Source organism: Psammomys obesus, unplaced genomic scaffold (assembly GCF_907164565.1).
Source record: "Psammomys obesus unplaced genomic scaffold, mPsaObe1.curated_primary_1811, whole genome shotgun sequence".
Classification (NCBI taxonomy): domain Eukaryota; kingdom Metazoa; phylum Chordata; class Mammalia; order Rodentia; family Muridae; genus Psammomys; species Psammomys obesus.
In genome coordinates this window covers 26,821,879-26,838,368 of record NW_026585895.1, presented here as the reverse complement: position 1 = coordinate 26,838,368, position 16,490 = coordinate 26,821,879, and the positions used below count along the sequence as shown (strand labels likewise).

The window sequence follows — 16,490 nt, the reverse complement described above, 5'->3', positions numbered from 1 at the left end:
AAACAGATCTTAGGTTTTAATTAAATGCTCTATTTGATGAGCTTCTTTTTCCTCTAAGCTTTAATAGCAGGTCTAGAATTTGTATGGTATAGAGCTGGGAACAGCCTCAGCAGGGAACACAGAGGCTCAGAGAGACAAGCTCAGTTAGAAAGCAAAAGGCACCCAGCAGAGCTCAGGCCTTGCCAAGCATGGCCTCTGTGTCCAACCTAGGACTTCTGTCTGGCTTGTGAAGGCCTCTTCAAACTCTTTGTTCCTTCCAAAGGTTTCAGCAGGACTTCTAGTCCAGTAATGTAATATGTATTTTCTAATCACAAAGCAGGACTGAATAGTTTTAAAATAAATAAATAACATCCAAACTGCTTTGAGCTTTCTTTCACATTAAGCTCCATTTAATATTCATTTCACATTTTTTTCTATTAATTAAAAGTAAACCGTGTATTGTATGGTACATTATCCCTCTAACAGCCCCATGTGGAGATCATGAAGTGGAAGACTAATGGTGTAGACTTTAGCATTTAGTTTTAACTGGAATAATTTACATATCTGTGAGAAGAGTCCAAGGCATGTGTAAATAAGCAGAACTCTGAGATAGCAAGACCCTTGCTCAGTTTACCATGGACTGCCGGGCTCTATGGGCTGTGTATTTATCCCATCAGTCAGGTAATTTAATGAGACTTACACAGCATCCATTTCCGCAGAAGAGACAAAAGTTATTATTAAGGAGAGGCATGTGGCAGTAAGAAAAATGTGTTGGCCTGTTTTGTTTTATTCTATTACCCTGAGTAGCAAAGGTGATTCTATTCAGTGGTCATTAAGGTATACTTTTATAATTTATCACAAAAGACCCACACCAACAGTTTTTTGCTGAAATTTCAAAATTGAAAACATTAAAATTTGATGTAAAATGCCAGATATTTATGGAGCCTTTTTTATTAGAAAAATAACTCCATAGCTTTAATCTGTGGAGTTTTTATTAATGTGCAACCCTATTAAATGAGCAACAGAAAGTATATTAAGGTAAAGGCCATCTACTCTGAAAGAGCACTTTAACTTCCAATTACCAGACTTTCTGGCCAGTTCTAAGAGAGCAAGGATGTTTCCTTCAGAACCAGAAAGTTTAAATAAGTGATCAAAAAAAAAAAAAAAAAAGCATGATTCTCAGTGAATTTGTCTGGGAAGAGCTAGGCTATGTTGTGAGTACTATGCAGCAGTTACTAGAAGACAGATTATTTTAAGAAAACTCCCAGTTCCCTTGATATAATTTAAATCAAATGACATCAGGCTGTAGTACTCAAACCGATTTAAGCAATCAGCTCTTAAAATAGTCCTAGTATGAGCTAGATCGTCTGTTAGGAAGTCACTGTGAGGGGAAAAAAAAAAACAACTCCATGAGTACTGTGAGTATATGATTCTGAAGAAGAGTGGAAATATCAATCACCAAGGTTGTTTTCCAAAGATTCTTAAGTTTCTGGCATCAGTATGGCCAGACAGAAATGAAAAGGCTTACCCTAGTGGAAAGCAACACCTTCTTGAATAATATATTCATAGAATTGCAAAGGTTGCTTATAGACAGCAGTTGAACCAGCATCATATTTATCCTACAACTGTACTCTGCTTTAGCAAAATTCAAGTTAATATTAAATATTTAGAACTGGCTGAATTGTTGCCATTTCTTAAAAAAAAAAAAAGACATCCTCATCTTTGTAACCTAAAGCAACAGTAGGAGAGCACAAATGTTCAGACAGAGACGCTGCATTTTCACATGGCATCTTAGTGTTCACACTCCCACTGAGGCCGTCAGACCTGCTAAATGGCATAGCCAAATTTCTCTGGAATCTTTTTATAATACAATGATGCATAAGTGTAAGTCAACGTAGCATTTGACTCTTCAAATACCACACTAAAACGTCCCCAAAATATGCAACTCCCTCCATTGGATGAATCTGAGCCAGTTCTGTAAGAGTATCTGTAGCTTTGCATTTTCTTTGGGTATTGTAACCTGCTGTGTTCAACTTCCATACCATTCTTTTTTAAAAAATAATTTTTTATTAGTTACAATTTATTCATTTTGTATCCCAGCAATAGCCCCCTCCCTCATCCACTTCTAATTCCCTTACTCCCTCTTTTCCCTCCATGCCCCTCCCCCAGTCCACTGACCATTCTTACTGAAACAAGAACTCAAGTTAGAATTCTCTACCTATGTAATTTACCTAATTACATCTTGAGTTTAACCAGGATTAAGTGAAAATAAGTCCACAGACTGCATAGGTTTTTGTTTTGTTTTTTTGTAAATGTGGATAGTGTATTTCCTCTGATTTTATTCCAAAATGTGTATTTTTAAGTCTGAGAATTTAGTTATTTATAAAATACTTAATGCATGATTAGAAACACATCTCTTTATGAATCTGGGGATGGTTACATACACCTTTTTAAATTTTTTTATTATTATCATTTATTACAATTTATTCAATTTGTATCCTGGCTGTGTCCCCCTGCTTCATCTCTTCCAAATCCCACCCTTCCTCCTTCTTCTCCCCCTATTCCCCTCCCCTAGTCCACTCCCCTTATATTTGACCCTAACTTATCAGGTCTCATCAGGACTGGTTGCATTGTCTTCAACTGTGGCCTGGGAGGTGATCAGAGAGCTGTCACTGAGTTCATACCAGAGCAAACCCTGTTCCCCTCATTAGGGAACTTACTTGGAGACTGAGTCTATGGGCTACCCCTGAGCCAGGGTTTTAGGTTCTTTCTATGTATTGTTCTTGGTTGGGGTATCAGTCTCTGCAGGGCCCCAGTGCTCAGGTTTGTTTTTTGTTTTTTGGGTTTTTTGTTTGTTTGTTTGTTTGTTTGTTTTTTGGTTGTTTTTTTTTGTTGTTGTTTTTTTGTGTTTTTTTTTTTTTTGGCTATTGGTCTCCTTTTGGAGCTCCTGTCCCCTCCAGGTCTATCTCCCCCCTTTTTTTTTCATAAGATTCTCTGTATTCTGTCCAAAGTTTGGCTATGAGTCTCAGCCTGTGCTTCGAGACCTAACCCCTGCACTTAGAAGATAGAGGCAAATTTCAAAAACAGCCTGATCTACATAGCAAGTTCTAGAAATGACAAGGCCACATAGTGAGACCTGTTACAAACAAAACAAAAGAATGTCAAAGGGGATGGAGAAAAGGCTCAGGGTTTAAGAGCACTCGTTGCTCTTTCAGAAGTCCTGAGTTCAATTCCTAGCAACCACATGGTGGCTTACAACCATCTGTTATGAGATCTGGTGCCCTCTTCTGGAGTGCAGGCATACATGCGGGCAGAACACTGTACACATTTTTTTTTTTAATGTGGAAAATTCTGCTCTATTTTGATAGTTGTTTTTCATAACATTACAAGTTTTTTGTCTCATTTTTGTCAATTTACAATTTAATACAAAACTTTAACTACTGGTCAACCCCTGTCACTATTTCCATTGAAAGTTATGTTGAATGTTGAAGAAATAAAACATTCTATAGTCCCCTTTGAGACTTTTAAATAATTTAGCTGCACAATTAATTTTGAGACTGTGATATAAAAGGAAAGTTGCGTTGAATATGACAAATTATGTTCAAAATATTTTTAAGAATAGAGATGGTCATTTTTGAGAGGTTTTGTTTTCTTCGGGTATTGTTAGTTAAGGGAGATAGCCATACATTTTAACAAGACCCAATCTTGACTTTATTCTCACTCAGACCCTATAATGTATTTCAGTAGCTCTGATCTTGTAGGTTAATTTATGCTTAAAAGAAAAAAAAATGAAATTTCAAAATGTACTAGCAAATGTACTAGTACAGGGATAGATGTCAATTGTATTGCTTATTACATCATTAGTTAGGAAAAATGAAAACGAATTTTCCAGCAAACGGATTCTGTGATAAAGCATTTGCAATCCTTTACTACAGAGTGTTTTCTGTATTTCTGTCATACTTCTTTTGGACAGAATAAAGGCACAGCCACTTTGTATTAAACCAACCAGCTAAATAGCTGTAGTTCAGAACTTTTGATGATTGCTCAGCATGTGGAAGCCTGTGTCCCTGTCCTGACATTATTAGTTTAAAATTTTAAATTCTGGATTTGTGGTATGGATTTAAAGTATGAGGTGTGGGTGTCTCTATTGGACAGTTACTGAAATCATTCTGACCTCCTTCATGATCAACAACCATTTCTCGTTTCTATGACAACATGACATCAAGCCATTATCATACAGAAACTTCTATTTCTGCTTAATAGTGTGTACTATAATAGCATTATATGACGAAACCCTAAAATGTGTAAGCAAAGACTACATGATATTTCTGATCATTCAGGACCAAACTGCTATAATAAAGTAACATATTTAAATGTCTTTAATGTTTGTAAATTCTTCCAATGATATACTTTCATGTTTTAAAGGTCTTTCCCTTTTAATTTCTTTCATGAAATTTGAAGGTATATGAAAGGAAAATATGTGTCTTTCGTCTTTAAATCCCAACACTTTTAACAATGTATAACTTTAATTATGTAAAACAAAAAGGTAGATGCCTACAGAAAAAATAGCTCCAAACATGTAAATGAACTGATGATGGTAAAATCATTGAAATTCAAAGGATAAATCCCTTCCCTCTAATAAGAGGAATTTTATGAAGGGATCATGTGATTATATTGATATATATAGCTTGAGACAATAGAAACCGAGTGCTGTGGCATGGAACCGTGTTCCTATGTATTAATAACAGCCCTCCGAACACACATAATCACTTCAAGATTTTTAAGCAATTAGTTTGCAGATGTCACTAAATAAATGGCATTCATTCCTTAGGCAGGAGCCGTACCTGTTCACCGTCCCAGCCGATTCTCTCTTTAAAGCTGGGCTTGATGTGCACAGCATGCTCAAAAACTGTACTCCCAGTTCAAATGAGCTGGATTACAGACCATGACCACTGAGACCCTCACATGACAAAGCCTTTGTGTAATTAATATGCAGGGTAAAATGCTCCCTGGACTCCCGCTAAAGCGATTTAAATCATGCACATAAAAAATGTAATCACAAATTTAGCATGGTGGACAGGGTGGTCACACTGGGCTTGATTGCATAGAAGGCTCCAAGTGTGTTTTAAATGTCCTTTAAGATTGAGATTAGGACTTGTACTTACAAGATGCATATTAATCTAAAACTCAACATTTTTCAGTGTGGGATCACAGTAGGAGAACATTATGGGCAATAGAGGTTCATTCTAATCCCAGTAGGTAATTACACTTTGAAATAATATTCTTTAATTAAATCTTGTTTGCAGTTGATTGATTTAAACACTAAATCTAAAACCCTAAATTTGAGTTTTTATCAATTTTTGATGCTTATTGCACACAACTTGGACTTTAATTGATGTTTCTGAAGTTTCAAAGCCCTTGTCCACCATACTCTATTTGAATGTAGTGTAATTATCAACATGATTTTTTAATACTTCTGATGACTTCCTTGGCAGGCCTGGTAAGTTTGAGCCACTTGCACAACTTTAATAATACTCAAAAGGCATTTTATATGTCAGCATGCCAATATTTACATAGATTCTTCAGTCACACCTTCAGATACATGTAATCTAATCCTTTATTTGAAATACTGACCTATTGTTTTAACGTATATGCCCCTTGGAACACGATAGCACAAAAATAAAGCCATTTATTTAATGTTGAACAAACTACTTTTTTTTTTTAAAGCAGAGGTAGGGGGGAGCAAATTTCAGAGGTATGTGCATCTCTTCAATTCTGAAATGATATTTCATTGAACAACAATTGTATATGTGTATATAGACCACTCCTAGTATGTAATGTAATAACATGTATTTCATGTATTCGCAAAATAAAGTTGTCTACATATTTACCAGATGTCGCCCTGATGCTTATACTATATCCTCTTCCGTTGCCTGTGATAAGGCTTAGAGAACAAGATTCAAAGACTCTATGTGGCCACCGTAAGATGAGTTACTTTAGGTTCAATAGCCCACGCTATACCATAGCCATATAATAACTTCTAAAACCAGCTTTGCTCCGGTCAGCATTGTGGAAGAAGACTGCTCGGAGTGATTACAATAGCGACTAGCTGAATTTTAGTCTTGTAGATTTTGGAGGTCCGAAAATTCCTTAGTCTTCCACAACTACTGCTTTTCCTGCAAGGAAGTTGCAAGAATTTTCACATCCTCGCCCTAATGTGAAGCATGATATTATCTGTCAGGGCTGATCAAGAGTTTTCCATGATCGGTGGCAAATTTGCAGATTACAGTGAGACTATCTTAATAGGCATCCATATAATCAAAAGTTTAAAGATTTGTATCTAAAGACATAAAATTAGGTCAAGGGGCCTAGCACTTTGACTTAAAAATAGTTCACAGTGTTTACATTTAAATTCATATAAACAATGATTGGCTTTGGTTCAGCTTTAGCAGTACCACACAGCCATATCTTGCAGATGTAGCCCAGTAAATTACTTTCATGATCATGATCAGCCATATTTAATAACTGAAAATTCGCATTTTACTGCAATTGCATTTGTCACTGCTGAAAAACAAACTAGGATGTGGAATGTTTTATTACAATGACTGCCTTCCTGTGAGAAATGATTAAGTCACTACAAGAGAAAAGTAAGGCCAAAAACCACATTTACCATAACGCAAATATTAATCACACATAAATAATACAGGTGTCTTACAGTAAGCCACATTCCCCTAAAATATAGATTACACATCCTAGGGGCAAATAGTAACACCACAGACTTGAAATAAATCCCTCAAGCCATGGTGGCCAAAGAAAATAAATTTATATTTTGACAGCTTAATATACTTTTTGGTTGTGCATAACAGATGAAAATATTTACAACGATATAGGAGAGTGAAAGAAAAATTAAATCTGACTAATCGACCTGTTCAAAGTATGATTTTTAATTTCAGGGAATTCTTTTATAACTACTCCAAATAATAAATGTGCTTCCTACAATTCAACCGTATCCACTCATTTTTAATTATTTCACAGCAGCTAAAGAAAATCAACCACTCTCTCAAGTCAAAGGGAAGTTTCGCTGTTGTACATACACACCCCATATGTGGAGAAAGAGGGCATCGTGCCAACCTCGGGCACCAGAAAGTGGAAAGAACAGTACAGCGGGTGGGTCTGCATGCCCCTGAGAGGGGCTCAGGATAGTGGGGGCAGGGAAATGTATTTTTCACAACTTTCTTTTTATTAATATTTAAAATATATGTATATGTTTCTTTTTTAAGTCTCAGAACATATAATCAACACATTAGTAGTTAGGTATGAGAAATATTTTATCCCTGCTTTCTGCTGTAGTTGACTGAACACTGCTGTGCTTGCAGGGCAGAGGAAGTGCTAGGAATGGGAAGGGAATTGTCAATGGCCAGCTCCTTGATCTTAAAATGAATAAAATCCACTGAAATTGTGATCTGATGAATAGATCCTGAGAAAGGGCCACCCACAAACAGAGCTGGCATTGCAAGATTATGCATAAAATTATTACACAGCATTTTGTGAGGAAAAGTAAGTAAATTTAGTAGAGTCAGGTTAGGTGGGTTTACAGAAAGGTTAGCATTTGTTAGGTCTACAGCCATTCCCATAATAGAAGGAGTCCTAAAACAGAAAAATGCATTTCTGAGACTGGTAAATTAGTGACGAAATGATTTGTAAAAAAATTAACAGAGCCTACATCAAGATTTTCGAGATTTTTATACAGAAATCATTGACATGTACCATCCATATAAAAAGCGGGTGAAAATTAATAGACACAAAATAATATAGTTGCCAAACTACTCAGTGGCTGGCCCTTTGATCACATCCTCCAGAGGGAGGAGCAGCCTTGCCAGGCCACAGAGGAGGACAATGCAGCCACTCCTGATGAGATCTGTTAGACTAGGGTCAGATGGAAGGGGAGGAGGACCTTCCCTATCTGTGGACCTGGAGAGGGGCAGGGGAGGAGATGAGGGAGGGAGGATGGGATTGGGAGGGAATGAGGGAGGGGGCTACAGCTGGGATGCAAAATGAATAAACTGTAATTAGTAAAAAATAAAAATTTCATTAAAAGTAAACAAACAAACAGATTTGCAAGTTTACCGGTTAAGAGCCTCCAAATAGGCTTGAAAAAGTCAGCAAAAGCATGCTTCCACCATGATGGTGCATCACAGCCTGTTTTCACCCAGTCTAGTCCTAAGAGTACAGAATCCCAATCTTGTCAATTCCGGATCTTCCCTCTACTAATTAGTAGCGCTGCTCCTCAGGTAGAGTTCCTACATCATCAGCTTCATCCTCCCTACAATACATTTGTCTTTAACCAATAAAAAATCCAAGCTAAATTCTATCATTTAAAAATTTAAAAAAAAAATTAAAAGAAAAAGGACAGAGAATGGAAGGATGAGAGGAAAGTAATACCCAAGGATGAGGGAGGGAGGTGGTAAATGGGAGGAAAGTGGTTTTAATTTCACTATCCCAGTTCCTCTTTTTTAAATTTAAATTTAAATTTTTTATATTAATTACAGTTTATTCACTTTGTATCCCAGCTGTAGCCTCTTCCCTCATTCCCTCCCAACCCCACCATCCCTCATCTCCTCCCATGCCTTTCCCCAAGTCCACTGATAGGTGAGGTCCTCCTCTCCCTCTATCTGACCTTAGCTTATTAGGTCTCATCAGGACTGGGTGCATTGTCTTCCTTGGTGGCCTAGCAGGGATGCACCCCCCTCAGGGGGAGGTGATCAAAGAACCAGCCACTGACTTCATGTCAGAGACAGTCCCTATTCCCCTTACTAGGGAACCCACTTGGATACTGAGCTGCCATGGGCTACACCTGTGCAGGGGTTCTAGGTTATCTCCATGCAAGACTGATACTCCTTGTTTGGAGTATCAGTCTCAGAAAAGACCTCTGTGCTCAGATTTTTTGGTTCTGTAGCTCTCCTTGTGGAGCTCCTGTCCCCTTCAGGTCTCTCTAACTGCCCCTTTCTTAAAAGAAAGGGGCAGTTAGAAAGAGAGTTCTGTGCACTCTGCCCAAAGATTGGTCATGAGCCTCAGCATCTGCTTTGATACCCTGCTGGGTAGAGTCAGAGGCCTTCTGTGGTAGGCTCCTGTCCTGTTTCTTGTTTTTTCTCACTTCCTCTTATATGCTGTTCTCTGAGTAATTTTTTTTTCTTTTTTCTTTCTTTCTTTCCTTTCTTTCTTTCTTTCTTTCTTTTCTTTCTTTCTTTCTTTCTTTCTTCCTTTCTCTTTCTCTTTCTTTCTTTCTCTCTTCTTTTTGGAAAGTGATGCTCTATATTCACTTTGTCTATATCTCCTACAAATCAAACTTTGGTCCAATCTAACAGTATTACTGATCTTATATCATATTTAAAGCGTGGTCTTGTTAAGGTTCACTGAACTCTAATCCCTATCTTTGTTCTCATCAAATTTTACCCATTACTAGCACTTGTCACAGCTACTATCTCTGCTTTCATCAGAAACATTTCCTTGTCTTATCCTCAGTATTTGCAGATGTCTCACTCCTCCACTGGGGATCGTCCTGAGATGTCATTTGTTGGAGTTCCTACTAAGCTCAACTTTTTAATTTTGATGACATAAAATTATCTTACTTTTCCTGTTAATACCTCCTACCCACGTGAAGTCATCCACTACCTGAGATGTAACTACACTCTACCTTAAGAGTTCAATATATGTTTCTACACCTCACAGCTCGTATCCAACTGCTATTTCATTCCGTTTCAACAGTAGACCAAAATTAACATTGTGATTTTTAATGGCCAAAATTCCTCTTTCCTTAAACTTGTCTTAGTATGGCAAGATGACTACCAGCTTTTAAGCGTTTCAAGCCAAAACCGTAAAGTCATCCCTCTTCCATTCTAAATTAACTGAAATTCTCCAATGAATCTTAACCACACCAAGTCACTGAAGCAGGCCCACTGGTTTCTGGTTCCTTGTCTGAGGCCTGTGAGACTAAGCGCCCATGTGCACAGACTACAGGAAGCAGGTTTGCAGCATGCAGGCAGAAGTTCAGGGACAACAGAAGCCAAGCCCTCTAGGGCTTTTCTAGGGTTCAGAAAATTTGGGATAAATGAAATTTCCACTGTCCATGCTGCACTTACACCAGCTGAAGGACCCCAAATTCTGGACCATATGCTTTAGGATCATAAGACTCACTCAGTATCAAAATTTTGGACAGCATGTTTTGTCCAGCAGGAACTGGACCAGAGATTAGGCTGTTGTACTGAGGACCATCTTAGGTTGGAATTCTGCACTCTGAACACATTCTACAACCACATGTGAAAAAGGAACAGAAGTGAGTTCATGTAAAGTCACCTGCAGTACTGTGCAATCGAATCCCTGACCTTTACCCTGCTGTCTACACAATCTGGCCACACACACCTCTCTGATGGCCTTTTCCATGATCTCTGATCTCACCCTCTGTGCTCCTGACACATCAGTCATTTTCAAGTTTTAAAATATCATTGCTTAAATTAATTCTGGCCTAGTGAATCTAATGGAGTCATGAATGTTCTTTGTTGGTCATTCTTTCACATTTTCTGTACCACTGAATGTCTCTGTCTTCTTATACCTCTAGATAAGAGGTCACAAGGTGCCTCTACCCTTAGACCATTTCACATTTTCCCCAAAGAGTATCATCAAGAGTTGCCAGGATGGCCTTCACTGCTGTTGATAAAAAGACTAGAAAATAAAAGCTTAAGGAAAGAGAGCGGTTATCTTCAGAGTCTCTCTAAAGCCCAAAGAAAATCCCGGCTGGTCATAGATACCCAAACTGAACCGGCAAAGAAAAACCAAATAGATTATGACACTTTACCATAACCTTTCAGAAATCATTTCCTGAGAGATGGTTTTTTTTATTTTTCATCTCATTCAGACGTAATGAATTTGAGTCAATGACTCAAAAACTAAGTTCTCTAGCTTTTAGAGTCCCCTTTCCATTAGAAGATATCCAGGTAATGTTTTCTGATAGCATTAGCTGACATAAAACGAATACATAAGCTTTATCTTCAACCACAAATTCACTGTTAAGCTGTCATACAGTGGAGGATAATGTTACCCCAGCAACTGGGAGGCTGAGTTGAGAGGATTAAGATTTGAGGACAGAAGATATCCTCCATAGGGAGATCACGTGTAAAGGAAGGAAGGAAGAAAGAAAGAAAAAAAAAAAGAAAAATAAGAAGAAATTTCACTAGCTTTCTTCAAATTTAAAAAATAAAAATATTTTTATAACCTTAAGAGTGTGAAAGTAGTAGCCATTGTTTCTCAGGTATCTGAGACTTCACCAAATCTGCTCACAGAAACAACAAGACATCTTAAAGCGGTTTGCTTCCCAAGTGGACGGTGGTTCCTCAAAGCAACGTGCTGTTCATCACAGACCTTCCACACTGTTCTGTACCACTGGCTGGTCACCCAGCGCACTTCCAGACACATGAGACAAAAGAGCAACGGCTGTTTGCCAAGGCCATCAGAAAGACATGACTAACCAGCTTTCCAAGAAAACAAAAACAAAAATATTAATAACCAAATGTGCTCCCATTTGTTATTTCTTAGCACATGGACTCCTCACAGACACACACTCCTTATTCAATACTATGAGAACTGTAAGTGATCTATGGAAACTTACAATGTGAAATGCATGAGACACATTTATTTGTTATTATAATAGCCAATTTACCTTTTCCTTCTGCAAATTTCCAAACAGTTCATTATACTCTCTTCCTTATCTGCTTTTCCTCAACCTCATCCCAGGCAGAGTTTTAATATTGACCTGAGTGTGATGTCTGTTGCCCCCGCAATCTCTGTCTCTCCGAGAAAGGGCTCTAGAGAGAAAAATGAGTCACACTCTTTCTTCTGTCATGACTGCAGAGTTGACCAATCATTTAAGTCTATTCACACTGATGTCAAAAACAACCACTGAGACAAGAGATAAGGATGTAGATATTTATATCATATTAAGTGCCTAAAATCATAGGTTTTACTCAACAATTTTTTTTGTAATTTTACTATTTTTTCATCGTTACTGTGTGTGTGCCTTTATACTTGTATATGCAATGGTATACATGTTTTATTATTATTATCGTCATCATTATTTTGTGTATATCTGTATGTGACATAATGCATATGATGGGGTCAAAGGGCAATTTTAGGAGTCAGTTTTCCCCTCCATATACCTTGTTTGAGACAGGGTCTTTTTGTTTCTGTTGCTGCTCTGTATACCAGGCTAGCTGTCCAGTGAGCTTCCAGGCAAAGTTTCCTCTTCCACTTTCATGTCAGAGGGTTTCTGGGATTAGAGATGTGGGACACAGGATTTGTTTTCTCACGTGGGACCTGGGATCCAGCTTAGGTCTTCAGGCTTACATTGCAAGCATTTCACCTGTTGAGCCATTTCCTTCACCATTGCTTAATAATCCTAGGGCAAATATTACCATTTGTGGAGCTAGGGAAATGGCCCAGTCAATTAAAATGCCTCCTGATCACCCAGATGATGGGAGTTTATCTCTCAGCATTCCTATAAGGCAGCTCACAATGATTTGTCACTCCATTCCAGGAGATGAAACACCGTATCCTGTCATCTATGGGCATCAACCCTCACACACATGGCTTTCAGGGAGAAAAGGAGGGAGGAATATTAAGACGAGAGAGAGGAAGAGAGAGAACATTGTGCCCTGCATTGGTTGCCCTGATTAGAAATCATTAGTATTCATAGTCTGGTTACCTCCATAGTATATTAAACCTTTCCTTGATATAATTAATTTTAAATCTATATACAAAGTATCTTTTGCTGTGAAGGCATTATAGTGCTGTGTTCTTAAAAACAAAATCAAAAGAAATTCTCTGGCAAAATATAGTGATGCATTCTTATAGTCCCAGGCATGCAGTAAACTGAGGCAAAAGGAGCAGATGTTCAGACTAGGTAACATACAGAAGCCCTGTTTCAAAAGAAATATTCTCCAGAGGAATCTAGCCTAGCAAACAATGAAGTGTACTGATGGGGACTTACTAGAATTCCATGAGCTTTTGAAAAACCTCCCTACACCTTTGCTAACTGTTCATAACTGCCATTGTGACACAGCTTTGTGGTCATTGTGAAGCTCTTGTCCTCTCCAGGTCATACTAACTCCCCCTTCTTTCATATGATTCCCTGCACTCTGCCCAAGGTTTGGTCATGAGTCTCGGCATCTGCTTTGATACACTGCTAGGTACAGTCTTTCAGAGGCCCTCTGTGGTAGGCTCCTTTCCTGTTACTTGTTTTCTCTTACTTCCAATGTCCATCCCATTTGTCTTTCTCAGTGAGGATTGATCATCTTACCCCGGGTCCTCCTTCTTGTTTAGCTTCTTTAGGTGTGCCGATTTTAGTATGTTTATCCTATCTCATAGGTCTAGTATCCACTTATAAGTGAGTATATACCATGTGTGTCTTTCTAACTCAATGGCTGGCTCTTTGACTTTCCCCTCTCCCCTCAAGGGAGAAGCAGCCCTGCTAGGCCACAGAGGAGAACATTGCAGCCAGTCCTGAAGAGACCTGATAAGCTAGGGTCATATAGAAGGGGAGGAGGACCTCCCCTAACAGTGGACTTAGAGAGGGGCAGGGAGGAGATGAGGGAAGGAAGGTGGAATTAGGAGGAATTGAGGGAGGGAGCTACAGCTGGGATACAAAGAAAATAAACTGTAATTAATATAAAAAATAAAAATTCATCATATCTTGTAGGTCTATATAAGAGAGGAGCTGTCCTGCTAGGCCACAGAGCCAGTCCTGAAGATACCTGATAAAACAGGGTCAGATGGAAGGGGAGGAGGTCCTCCCCAATCTGTGGACTTGGAAAGGAGCATGGAGGAGATGAGGGAGGGAGGGTGGGATTGGGAGGGAATGAGGGAGGGGGATACAGCTGGGATGCAGAGTTAATAAAATGTAACTACTACTACTACTAATAATAATAATAATGATGATAAAATAAAAATTTAATTTAAAAAAGCAGTTATCTCAAGGGGAAAAAAATGACACAAACTGTACAAAACAAAGAGCTATATCAACTGGAATAGTCTTCACCCATCCAAATCCCATGGCCATATAGGCATCAGAGATCTTCACCCTGAACTGAAAGACAGCCAGAGTGTTCTGCTCACTGACCAGCAGGAGTTCTGAATTCTTTCCTGGGAGTTTCTCTATCTTTTGTCTGCTGAAAGCAGGAAAGACCCTGATAGCCTGCATAGTTCCTTAAAGCCATTGTTGTCGTAGTTTTCAGTTGAGAGTTGAAGAGCCACATCAACAGCCCGCCATTGTGTATTTACTGCAGCGCTGTAAACCCAACTGTGTATATTTTAACCACATCCTGTTAGATTTATTTGTTGGTGTGTTTTGTTTTGATATAGAGTCCGTAACTCAGCTAATTTTCTTTCTCTATTTCCTATATCTTTCCCAATGTATGGGAAAGAGTTGGAAGCAGCAAATCAGTGACAGTCTGAACTGCCCCACAATACCTTGACTTTTAATGAACATGTGGTTTCAAGATTGGATCCCAACATTCGTAGAAGCAGGAAACTGGGATATATTATTCCAGGGAAGTTTATGTACCGCTTCGTTTGGAATTTCATGCTTGAGCCCAAGAAACAAACACCAAGTAACGCTGTTCCCTCTCATGCTGCATCATTCCCCCACTGTAAACACAACCTGGGAGACACGGTCTAGTATCTCTACAGATTCATTTGAGATAAAATTGTCACAAAAGGAGAATCAGCAATGCACAATGGGGAAGAATTTGTGAGGAAAAAAAAGAAGATTAATTTTCTTCTCACAGCCTAAAAGAGAAAGATGACACAACATGTGAATACAGCAAACAAGAAGAGAATATCAGCGAGTGGCACTTCCAGGCTTCTTGATATTAATTGCGATGACACTATCAGGACTCGGACAAAGGGGACTCCGTCCCATTGCCATTTGCTAACTTCGTCTCTTGAGTTTATAAAAATATTCCTTTCCCCCAAAACTACAACCCTTTTGACAAGCTAAAGACTGTTGCTTTGCTACTTTGTGTAGAAGTTTTGAGCATTCAGTTTTATGAACTTACAAAATTACACTGGATATTTGTGGAAGAATGTCATGAATAACCGTAACAGAGTTTTAACTCGTATTTTTTGAGATTGTAATATAATTACATCATTTCCCTCTTCCCCTTCTTCCCTCTGAACTGTCCCACTTAGCACTCCTTTCCCTCTTTCAAACCGATGACCTCTTTTTTATTAATTACTGTTATACACATAGTTGTATGACTATACGTCTATATTCCTAAATACAATAACTACAGTCTGCTTATCCATGTAGAATGTTACTTGTATGTTTTCAGGGTTGAAAATTTGGTATGTAGCTAGATTTCATGGCCATTAAGTCATTGTTGAATGTTACAAGGATGCACAGAAGCGAACACAAGCTCACAAGAGTGGGATTGTTGAGGCTCTTGAGGGAGGCCATCGCATGGGTCAACGTATTGTGTGCCCAGGGGTATCTCTGGGCCCTATCCTACACACATCTAGGTAGATGCTTGACACGTATTGCCCTCAGATTCCTGAGATGCTTCCTGGACACAGTCAGTTTCAGCAGAGTTGTGTTCCTTAAATACAGTGTGTTCAATGTTCAAGGAGTTAATTAGAAAAAAAGCCAAATTTACACATTTTTTTTTTTCAGAGTAAATCAAGAGAGGGTTTGGAAGTACAAGCCTAAAGTAAATAAGACCAACTGCTGATTTTTCAATTAGGTTATATTTCAGGAATACAAAATTACATATTCCTTTCCTACGCACGTCCCCGGCACTTTTAAACACAGATCAACCCATTATTAAGCTATTAATCACCTCTTCCAATTAATTGCTACAAAATGACCCAGTTTTAGTGGTAGTGTTGCAATTGAAAAGCTCTTTGATATTTGGCAAGGTAAAGTTACAGGCGGTAGTAATTTGAAACAGTGAGGCTATTAGCTGCTGTTTCAGATCTCAATTACTCTACAGATAGATAATTACAAACAAAACAAACTGAGTCTCTTGCAGCAGGAAGTGCCCCTTTTTTCTCTGTTACAACATTTATGAGTGATTTTTTTTTCAGTCACTAAATATAATTTCCATGTGAAAATTGACTTTAACAGTATGAAACATGGCTACAAGGAAAAGCTGTGTTTTCATAAAGGAGGATAAATATGTTTCCTGAAGTCTAAATTTTAGAGTTGATTGACTTACTGGATCTCTATATGCTGTGCTATTGTCTTTATGCTCCTGTATGTGAAAGCTCTTCAGAGAGGAGCTGAACTTGGTTAGTTGACCTGAGTGCGGAAGTGCACCACTCCCCGCCTTGACACAGGCTTTCTTCAGAACCTAAAAATAATGAAGAAAAAGGCAATCTCATCTGAGGATTGGTTAGAGTCACCCTCGCGCTGCTGCATCCCAGGGCTTATGGAATGTGTACTTTGACAGCTTTAATGTTCCTGA

The 16,490-nt window shown here is 38.4% G+C and overlaps 1 protein-coding gene across 1 annotated transcript in view; it reads right to left on the bottom strand.

Moving 5' to 3' along the window:
• Positions 1-16,490, bottom strand: part of LOC129671089 (triosephosphate isomerase-like) — a 94,123-nt gene that overhangs the window by 58,437 nt on the left and 19,196 nt on the right. The window contains 1 exon segment of the mRNA XM_055599719.1: positions 16,242-16,376. Coding sequence (XP_055455694.1) covers positions 16,242-16,376 — 135 coding nt within the window.